At 44.9% G+C, this 11,115-nt stretch overlaps 1 protein-coding gene across 1 annotated transcript; it reads right to left on the reverse strand.

Annotated features, from left to right (window-relative positions):
* Positions 1–16: 16 nt before the first annotated feature.
* MFN2 (mitofusin 2) lies at positions 17–9,759 on the reverse strand. The gene is made up of 18 exons (XM_009488307.2): positions 9,668–9,759; positions 9,262–9,440; positions 8,422–8,557; positions 7,905–8,067; positions 7,242–7,366; positions 6,811–6,919; positions 6,611–6,718; positions 6,055–6,208; positions 5,744–5,811; positions 5,451–5,572; positions 5,000–5,126; positions 4,209–4,313; positions 3,597–3,699; positions 2,700–2,920; positions 2,402–2,551; positions 1,268–1,464; positions 766–900; positions 17–98 (listed from the first exon to the last, which is right to left on the reverse strand). Exons 2-18 carry the CDS (start codon positions 9,434–9,436, stop codon positions 29–31), a joined length of 2,268 nt encoding a protein of 755 aa, XP_009486582.1. The 5' UTR covers positions 9,437–9,440; positions 9,668–9,759; the 3' UTR covers positions 17–28.
* Positions 9,760–11,115: the final 1,356 nt, after the last annotated feature.

Consider the following 11,115-nt stretch of genomic DNA (forward strand, 5'->3'; position numbering starts at 1 on the left):
ACCGCGTTGCTTTTCTCTTCTTCCCACACTATCTGCTTTGCTGCAGGTACTGATGTGTGAACATGTTGAGTTCACTGTCAAGCCAACCCGCTTTATTCCTGCAAGGACAGAAAGTCTCCATTAAATGAGTAAAATAGCTCTTCTCAAGCCAATCTGAAAGAAGCATGGCTAAAGTCAGTGAACAGCAAGGCATGGAGAGGAGTGTCAGAGAGCCATTCCAAAATGCTGCTGCCATTCCCTGCCCTTCCTCAGGTCAGGAACACTTGCCTGCTAACAGACCCTAGCCTTTGAGGTTCAGAGATCTTGGTCACAACTTCACGTTGATCTTATTGTGTAGATAAGGAATGTTTGAAAAATTCTCCCTGACAGCCTTTGCAGGGTGAAGAAGAACATCAGACAACCATGTACAAAGGCGAGGGTGAGACTTTTTGCGTAATTTTGTAACAGCCTGAAGGAGTTTGTAGCAGCAGCAGACTGTACATTTTGATAAATGGAAAGGAGCTGTAATTCCAAACAAACCAAAACCAAGAAGGAAAAGGTGTTTTGTGAGACAGATGATTTAAATGACTGTCGACAGTACATGGGAAAGCACACAGTGAAAGGGAACACGACTTGGTAGAAAAAGATGCTGATGTCTGCACATCAAACGCGAAGACAGAAGAAGGACTGCACTCAAAGATATACCCTAATCTGAACATCTTGGGGCAATCACATGAAAAACAATTGTATGCAAATGTCTGTGTATATGGGATCATAAAATCTCACCTGAGCAGTTTTGCTTTGCTCTGAAGTGAATCCAGAACTTCGATTTTTTTATTCATGGCAGAAATTTCCTGCTCAAGATTCTCCCGTGTGACATCCACTTGCTGACACAAATGAGCAAATGTTCCAGCAAGCTCTCTATGAAACAAGAATAGTTGGATACAACAAAAAATAAGATCAAGCAGCAAATTCAAGGAATTAATCCCTTTGATGTACAGTGATGATGATACTGACTCAGACGTTTCTTTCCACTTCTGCACAAGATGTTAGAGCATCAGAACAACTTGATTTGAGAGACAGAAGTACATTAAGGTTAATGCTTAACAGCACCCAAATACTACATCGGTGACTCAAAAAAACATAATATTCTTTTAGAACACGTGTATCATTACACATTTTTAAATCTGGAATTCAATATGCAGACTTACCTTGTTTTAACAAGGAATATAATTAAAAAAAACCAACAAAATTTAGATAGGGATTTAGCTGAATATAGGCAACTCACTGTTGGACTTGGTGGCTGCAATTAGAACCCGTATAACTGACGATGAGCTGCAATTTCTCACCAGCATACTCTACAAACTGCCGTTTGAAAGCTCTCTCTTTCGCTTTTGTGGTCCAGGTGAGGCGCTCATATACATAAAGGAGCCCATAAAGGCCAAAAGAGAGAGCAATCAGTCTCCAACCCACAGCCTTCCAGACCTGAAAAAAGCACAAGGAAAAACAAATGACATGATCATCATCTAGAAACGATGCTAACTCCTAACAAAGGTGCACAGAGCATTGCACTTACATTTTAGGCACGTGAAAATGAGCCCTGACTTGCAAGCAGTTTCACTGGCCAGACAGCTTACTACTGATGTCCAGTCTACAAAATAAAAACACCTAACCTAAACTACTGGGGTTGTGTATGCGTTAACCATTCCACTACATTTAAATTACACCTGGAAGTGCAAACAAACTTTGTCTGGTTCACAGAATCCCTGTTTCTGAAGTGAAAGACGTTTTTAAGCAACCATCTCCCCTTTGAGAAATCATCCACCTCTAGACACTGTGACACTAGAATAGCATGTAGGTATGGAACTGGCACTCCAGAAACTTGGATTCTTCCTGCAACAGGAACCAGAGTTACCATGCAAGCTGAGTTAGATCTCTTATGCCTCCACAGTTTGGGGAGATTTGAGATTCAAAACATTCATTATTTTCAAGAGACAGAAAAGCAGGAAGTGCCGATTTTCTCTGAAATAAATTAGGCATAGTATCTAAAATTAAGTGTGCTCTTCCCTTTCCAGGAATAAAGATACACACGATCAGAGGATCGTGGTAGATACTTCTGTCCTGATTCCTCTGTAAATGGGAAAAGAAAAATACCAATTTTTCTTTTATTCTCACAAAAGAATCAGAGACTATTTAATGCTTTTATAACATACTTTGAAGGGTTATCTTCACAACAACCCTGGCTCCAAGCCTAGAGATTATGCAAAATAAGCTCAATATTTATACTCAAATGGAAGACCAAGGGAGAAAGGCTGTCGCTATCTGTGAATAGCAGGTAGCTACAGGACTCAGCAATGCAAGCAGTTTTCAAGTCAGTGCTCCAACATTATTTATATAAATGCTGCTCAGATTGCCAACGCACCACGCCACCAACCACGATGATCCCCATGGAAGTTCGGGAAGTTAATGAGGCCAGTCCAGTCACCATTGACACCATGAGCTCTTCCTGGGTCATAGAGCCCTGAGGCAAAGGAGGCAGACTGGGATTTGCTGGTGTTAAAGGGCGTTGAACCTAATTAGAAAAGCAGTGACACAACAAAAGAAAATCAAAGTACAGAATAAGAGAAGGCAAGCCACTGCCCTTCCCACCAAAAAGACTTCAGCAGCCACTGAAATGATGAATATCACATCCACCCTGACCACTCAACAGGGTATCTTACCTGGTCATTATAGCCCATCAAGGCCCGACGACCATTCTTTGGTCCCAAAAACCTGTTCACCAGCATCGTCCATCCAAGAGAGAAATGGAATTCTATGTCCTCTTGGAAGTCGGCACAAAGCTTGTCACAGTTTAGATCATAGCTGAGCATGAAGCACTGTCGGGGAATTAACATGTCTATCTGGCCCCGCAAAGAGACCGGGAGAAGGGGTTTTAAACCATCTGCACAGACAGAAAATAAAAACATTAAAAAAACGGCTATTGAGTTCACAAGAATTAACCAGGCTTGTATTCTGTAATCAGGGTGGTTATCGGTTGTTCCATCCTCCACGGTTATTTTTCTTAGTACCTTAAATTTCCTAAAGCCAAGTATGTTGCAAAGCGACACCATGAATTACTGTTTGACTCTTAGTTCCTCAGATCAACTCAGAAGGAAATCTTTCCATGGACCCTCCCAAATCCTTACAGATAGCTGAAGTTTACAGTTTAGCAATAGCTTGGAAAACAGAATCTGCAGGCCAGTTCTAAAAGTGTTTAGGCACCATACTCCTATTAACGCTTATATTCAGACAGGCACCTAGTTACAAGTTGTTCACATTTCATTAGGATCTTGGTCTGAGAATCTCTCAAGTTTCCAAAGTCACAGTTCTGCTCTGTCATGAAGGATTAAGCTGATTGTATGTATTCATTAGCAAATCACTGCACAAGTTCAGACACAGAGTGAAAAAAGCAAGAGTAACTAGTCCGCTACACAACAGCATTGCTAATCAAGACGGAAATGAAGATGATGCCAGCGCACATCAGCCATCAGATTAAAGAGAAACCCAGAACATCTACCTAGTTGTTTTGCATTACAGTTAAAGGCAAAAGGAAGGGAAACACCACCAGCTGAACTGACCTATCATTTCCTGCTGCATTGTCTGCAGGGAAGCTGTGATTGCATTGGAACAACGCTCTGACATGTTACGGCCCAGGCCTTCCTCAATGTGTTTATGCAGCTCCTGACACACAGAGAAAGGGTTATTAAGCTTAAAATAAACATAGGTAAGATGCAGGCTGAAGGTGCTAGAGCTTGCCACTTAAAAAAACCCTCCCAAAACAGGAGCATGCATTCTGTCTGCCCACTGTTCTAACATTAGTTTCATTTTTTTCCCCATTCTTCAGTGAAGGAAAGGAAAAAGCAAACCAGGAAATCTCACATGTACTCTCTAGTCTAGGAAAAGTTCTGTTAGATCTATACAATGTGATACATCATATGTGTATTAATTTATCACTGAGGTTATTAAAAAAAAAATCTTCCTTTTTAATTTTTTTTTTTTTTAAAAGATGTTCACTTTTTACAGAAGCTATCCAAATGCAAGAGATTTTTCACAACTCGAAAAGCTTAGCTCATACCCTAGCTGGAAGAATATTAAGCATATCAAAGAGCTGGCACGATTACCGACTCAGAGCAAAAAAACCCACCTCTTTAAATTGCTTAAGCAATCTGTAAGAAGCAATCATCACTTACACTCTTGTAAACTTTAAGAACTACTTGAGATGGATGGAAGTCTGCTTGGTATTCATCCACCAACACTGAAAGCCGTCTGATTTCTTCTGCCATTGCATTTGACACCTAGAGAAAAAGCACAGGACAGAGTTTCTTTATATTCTGTCCTAGGGAAAGACAGAAAACCACCACTGAAGACATGCATTTCTTAGTAAGCACTGCTGAACACTAGGCACTGTGATTGTGCAGTGCCACATGGCCATCGTGTGCCAACTGCAAAATGCAACATTGGTCACTTGCAAACAAAGAAGATGGCTGAGAAGTGTGTAGATCTATGCTCTGTATAACAATGCAGAGAGAGCAAGACCGAGGCAATATAAGACTTGTGAAAAATGAATAGGCCTTTTCTGTATATTTGTAATAGTAAAAATGGCATGTTGTTATTGACAGTAAGACGACTGACATTAATCTAGACTGAAATAATAAGGAAACTTATCTGAAATGTTTTAGTATTTTAGGAAGCATTTAAGACCGAAATACAGTAGCAAGAATAATTCAAACATTAATCAAAGTCTCATTGTTTATTTAAAGCATCTTATATGAGTCTCTCTGAAAGTTTCCCCTAAGTATTCTACTTTTCATTTTAACACCTCAAAAAAAAAAAAAAAGACTACTTCTGAAAGCATTTATTCTCTTCCCATCTGTAACTCCCACATTTCTAGCGCTTCAAACCTTTGTCAGCGCTTTGCATTTTTCCCACCAAGCTGATAGCCATTTCAGACATCTCTTTTTCTGCAGCCACTCCTCCTTACCTGCCTCTCCACTTCTTCTGTGATCTGTTTTATTTTCCGCTTGTAGTCTTGAGTAAGGAGCTCCAGCTGTTTGTCAATAAAACCTAAACGTTCCTGTCGTTCCTCTCGCATTTCCAGACAGTAAACTCTGGTGGAAAAAAAAGTGGCCATCAAAAAGCCAGATAAAAGCACTTTTGATCTACAAATATCATTTGAATTCCAGAAACAAGAAAGATTCTCCTGCCCAAGAACAAAACATGTCGGTATCTGCAGTACAGATAAGACAAAGAAAAAAAGAAGTTGTTCTCCCAATACTTTCAAAATTCACTAGAAGCAAGAATACTAATACATGTCCTTCCCACTCCCAAACAAAGCTGTATTCTGCTTTGCATTTTAAATGCTCATATGCCCTTAAACTTCTCCCAGAATACAAGCTCTGGTTATGCAAGCACCAAGCATCAGCTCTCCTCACCGCTGTTCCTGGGCAGCAATATGCACAGAATCCATGATGAGACGAACATCTTCCGCAATCTGCTTTGCTCTCACTGTATGCTGCTCAAATTTTGTTTTTACTGCTGACTGTGAGATACATTCCTGTATATAAAAGGCAGCCAAGATTAGCAGCAGGCAGACATGTACCAACACAACCTCTCCTTCCTGTTTAATCTATTTCCAAAATGCGGTCCCGCTCCATGTTTATAAACTCTAGTCCCCAGCCTTTCAGGAGTAAAATCTAAAAGGAAGGTTAGCACACATAACGCTCACCTCAAATCTCCTCTCGAAGTTCTGAAACTCAAACATTCTTACTTGAAATCCATCTGCCAATGCTCCACCTGAGAGAAAGAAAGTACACAACAACCACTTAAGTTTTGAGAAAGCAATCAGATGCTGGACATCAGGAAATGCTCCTGCTTTCCCTCGAAGCCAATGCAGAAGTACTGCTAAGTCACCTCTTTGGTTTTGACTACTCTATTAATGAACTGACCCACCTCAAAATTTTATCCATTTTTCAGAACAAGATATTCCCTATTTTCTTCCCTATAAGAAAATGGAACGTTTCTGTCAGCTTTTCTCACCTCCTTCTGGCATCCCTTGAGCCCTCTGAATCCTGGCATTCAGCACTTCTTTTGCCGACACAAAGAAAATTCGATCCCCTGCCTGGGCTCGATCCACCACACCCAGCTCATCTACCAGGAAACTGGTACACCGCTCCATGTGCTGTCGACGCACCTGAGGGATGAACAGGATAAACCCCACATGCGGTTAAATCCACTTTATGCTCCACCTCTTAAAGGCCAGACCAGGCACCCAGATGCCCTCTGCTGGTCTAAGCTACCAATGCAAAAAAATAAGAAAAAACACTTGGCTGTTTTATGGAATCTTCCAGAGGTTATCTAAGTGATCTAACTTCAAAAGGCCCCTGTGAAACTCTTAATTTCCAGATCAGAAATTTCAAGAGTCATGTCCTGATCACTAGCCTATACTTCTTCTAGTCTCCATACTATGGTAATAAAAATCCAAACTGTAAAACAATCACATACAACACTTCATGATTCTACCTGCAAGGACTGGAGTCAAAATGGACTCTATACTATCCATGCAAAGAGAAGGAATTTAAAACACATCACAAACCTCCTCCATGTATTCTGGTTCAGAGGCGGATGCATCCCAGCGGTTATTTAAAATAAATATATTGGGGCGAGACAGACGTTCGTTCACCTTGTGAAAGAACTGTTTCTCCTAAGCAAAATGGAACAAAACCTCTTAAGATTAATATGTCAAAATTTTGTAACTTTTAGCCAAATTCACTGAACAAGTGGACTTGCACATACAGTTTGCATCAACGTTGATTCAGAATTTGCCACCAGGACAAATACATCGGCATCTAGACAGAATTTGTCAATCCAGCTGTCCAGCTCTGTGGTTACATCAATGCCAGGGCTAGCAATAAAAAGAGAAGAGACATTACTATGCTGTGGAAATAGCAAAAATAGAATTAAAAAGTTAATAAGAAATGTGTTTCAGCTTTTCAGGGCATTGATTTCCCACGTCTGAGCTACGCTGCCCTGAGGTGACACAGAGCACAGACTAAAAGGAAGTACCAATCAAGAAAAACTCTGACTGCTAACTACAGCAAAGGACTTTAGTCACTGTCACAGATTAGAACAGGGTCAATGTCCTTTATGTTTGTTAAATTTGTATTTGAAGACATTTCTGTAATGAATCTGTGATAAGCAGGAAAGGAAAGAAAGATATTTCTCACCTGTCCATCAGCACCAGGTCATCCTTTAAGAGAGGACATTTGGAATTGGGCCACATTACGCTGACTAGGCTGCCAGCATTCAGAAGTTCATCTTGATGAAGGGCATGAGCCAGCTGGTTTACTGTCTATTAAAAAGATGGATAATTTATAACATTTCCTGTATGCTAAAACCCATTAATACAATTATCTCCTCTTCACGGCTGTTCACAGACAATTTAAGACAAAACCCAACTCCAAATCACTTTCTCCCTGGGAAGTTTTCCATATAAAACTCACTTGAGTCTCCTAGTCAAAAGGCAACTGCCTAGTCAGAGTTCATGAGTTTTCCTGTCAAGAAAGGCCACTGAGGAATTATCAGGAAGTCTGCGCCTTCTGCCAGTCGTACAGAGCTCAGAACTTCCTGAGTCATCGTTTTGGTTCCCTGCTATCACTAACAAATACAACATACCACCTTCTTCATAAAATGAACAAGTTCGATCCTGTAACTTGCTCCATTCCTCCCTTCCTACATCTAACAAAACCTGTCCTTCATCTCTACCCCTTGAATGATTAAAGCCCTTAACTGTGACATTTATTCACAGTGCTTTAATTTTCTTGTTCCTTCCCTCTTTCAGCACTTCTGAAGAGCTCTTCTCCTTTATCTTATGCTTAAGGAAATTGTACCTTAACACTCTTCTTTTCCTCTGAGCCTTCAGTAAGCAGGAAAGCTTCATGTCCATCTGTCCCTTCTACACGCAGGAAACAATTAGTGGTGTGTCCAATTCCTGAAGGAAGGACTTTGTCCCATAGCATGGCATTTATCACAGTGCTTTTCCCATTGCTTGTCCTGAAGTCAGATTAAAGAATGGTATAGCCAGGCTCCTGAGATTCAGGTATACTCATTTTGATATTACAGAAAGCAAGTTCTTTAAACTGAAGCAGTATCAGAAGCATTAACAATTTAGGTGCCATAGGCAACTTACAAAAAGACTCTTCTATTTTCTCACTTTAAGAATTCCTCCAAATCAAAGAATTATGTGCTACAATATTTGTTTCCAATTTACAAGAGGACTAGTACCAGGGGCATGATCGTTACAAGCAAAAGCTGGAGCACTAGTGTTTCTATAAATATTTTTTCCTGGCTACAATCCTAAAGATGCCAGTTGCCTTACTGAGTGGGGAGTGTAGGCCCATGACTCACCTTCCAAAAAAAGCAACTTTCATGTGTCGTCTTGCCAACACTTCACTAATGCCACTGACTTTTGACAGGTAGCCTTTGACTTCCAGTACCTGCTCTTCTGTGGTGACAGGATCAAGCTCTATATTCTTGTGTGTTTCTAAAATCAAAATACATCATGTCCTGAATTCCAGAAGTCGTCTGTCTCAGTACTGGGTGAAACACCTCTTTATGATGTAATATACATAACTAAATGTTTATCTGTGTCCCAAAGACTGTATGGGTAATCTTGACACATGCAATTACACTCTGAGGCAATTTAGCATCAGCATTTATCAGCTGGTCTCTTTTGCGTATCTAATAACCATTCTCATCCTTAGAACTGCCTTAAACAGAACACAGCCAACGCTTCAAACACTCCAACACCCTTAAAAAAAAACCCAACTCTGTCTATGTCTTAAGCTGTTAAAGCCAGTTATTGGCATATGCTACATGCCACTAGCAATAACACATCTAGGCAAGAATATTGAAAGAATTATAGGCAAAACACCTAAAGGGTCTTGTATAGTTTATTAAAAAATAAACTCCCAAACAACATGAACCCAAGCATAGCTCACTAACTACTTGTTTCCTAACACGCGTGAACTGTCAGCTTTAAAATAGGAACCCTGAACTCCACCCGCATTCAATAAAATAATTTTCTCTTCTTCTTACAAATATTGTTATATAAATAGACACGCATGTGTAAATAAGCACAGGTCTAGCAGCGCCATTTAACTGAATGAGGGTTTTCTGGTGTGCGTTTGGGGGATTGTATGTGGGCGAAGCACTGTTACACGCTTGCAGTTCAAGAATTCAGCTTACCTTCCAGGAACAAGGAGCTCTCATTGATGTATGCAGCCAACTGTTCAAAGATACCATTGATTTTCTTCTTCGCAGTGACAAAATGTTTAAGCGGAGAAGCATTTACCTCAGCCATGTGTCTTTTATCCTTCTTCACTGCAACTATTGACTTGGAACGAGCAAACAACAGGGACATTGCGCTACAGGGAAAAATCCAGTAAATAAAGGTGGCTCACCAAGTGCCAACAGCTATCCAACTAAGCATCCTACCAAGAACTAGATAAATACGCATTTTAAAAACAACCTTTTTACTTCCACTTTCTACAACCACAAATTTCCTATATATCAGAAATAAAAAAATTCATCGTGCCTTCTCCCTTCCAATAAACAGGCCCCCAGCGATCACTTCTCCCCTTCCTCCGCTTACTTTCAGGATGAGTTACGTTTTCACAAGTCAGGCATGGTCAGCTCGAGTCCCTCCTGAACACGAACGACCGCACTTTTCCTGCCTTCTCCCTCGCCCTGGCCCGACTCCGTCCCGCAGCTCTTTCAGCGACGCCGCATCCAGCCTGTGCCCGTCCCTGCGGCAGAGGGAGCGGGGGATGAGGGACACGGGCTGCCGAGCTGCCGGCCCGGCCCGGCTCCGCTCCCGCCATCCCAGCGGGCGGGTGCTCCGGGCGGCCGCCGTCGCCTTCTCCTCAGGGGCAGGCGGGCCGGGCAGCGGCCGGCGCGCGGGAGGCGAAGGGCGGGAAGGGTCCCCTCTCCCGCCCCCCAGGGCGGCGCGCAGCTCGGAGGCCGCCGCTCCGCCGGGCCCTCCCCTCGCTGCGCTGCGCTGCGCTGCGCTGCCCTGCTCCGTCCCCGTCCCCGTCCCCGTCCCCGTCCCCGCCGCCCGGGAGGCGACGCCCCGCGAGCCGAGCCCGGCCCGGAGCGGCTCCCGGCTCCCCTCTGCTCAGGCGCCGCCCCACCGCTCACCTTCACCGCCGCTCGCGGCAGGCCGCCATCTTCCCCGCCGCAGCGTCACCCCGCAGGCGCAGGGCGGCGCGTGTCATCGCCGCGCGACGGGCGGGCCCCTTCCCGCGGCACCACGGGAGCGGCGGCCCGAGCGCGCGGCCCCGCGGCGGGAAGGGGCGGCGGCCTCGTGGGGCCGGGGTTAGCGCGAGCGGCCCGGCCTGGAACCGCGCGGCTGCTGTGGCCGGGCCGCTCAGGGCAGCGCCGCTCAGGGCCCCGCCGCTCAAGGCAGCGCCGCTCAGCACCGCCGCTCAGGGCCGCGCCGCTCGGCACGGCCGCTCAGGGCCCCGCCGCTCAAGGCAGCGCCGCTCAGCACCGCCGCTCAGGGCCGCGCCGCTCGGCACGGCCGCTCAGGGCACCGCCGCTCAGGGCCCCGCCGCTCAAGGCAGCGCCGCTCAGGGCAGCGCCGCTCAGGGCCCCGCCGCTCGGCACGGCCGCTCAGGGCCCCGCCGCTCAGGGCAGCGCCGCTCAGGGCCCCGCCGCTCGGCACGGCCGCTCAGGGCCCCGCCGCTCAGGGCCCCGCCGCTCAAGGTAGCGCCGCTCGGCACGGCCGCTCAGGGCCCCGCCGCTCAGGGCCCCGCCGCTCGGCACGGCCGCTCAGGGCCCCGCCGCTCAGGGCCCCGCCGCTCAGGGCCCCGCCGCTCAGGGCAGCGCGCGGAGGAGAGACACGACAAAATCAGTGACAAAAGTACAAACGCGCGCCTTGCCCGCGCCTTCTCAGCGGCCGGCCCGTCAAGTCCCTTCATTTGGTCACACAGAGTTCTGGATTTCACCCAACATTTTTTTTATTGTTTTACATTTCAAACGGATTGTCCCTGCCTGGGATTTTCTCCCGTGGACACGCGTGAGTGTGTAGCCTTGAAATAG

The sequence above is a fragment of the Pelecanus crispus genome, chromosome 15, assembly GCF_030463565.1.
Source record: "Pelecanus crispus isolate bPelCri1 chromosome 15, bPelCri1.pri, whole genome shotgun sequence".
In the NCBI taxonomy this organism is placed as follows: domain Eukaryota; kingdom Metazoa; phylum Chordata; class Aves; order Pelecaniformes; family Pelecanidae; genus Pelecanus; species Pelecanus crispus.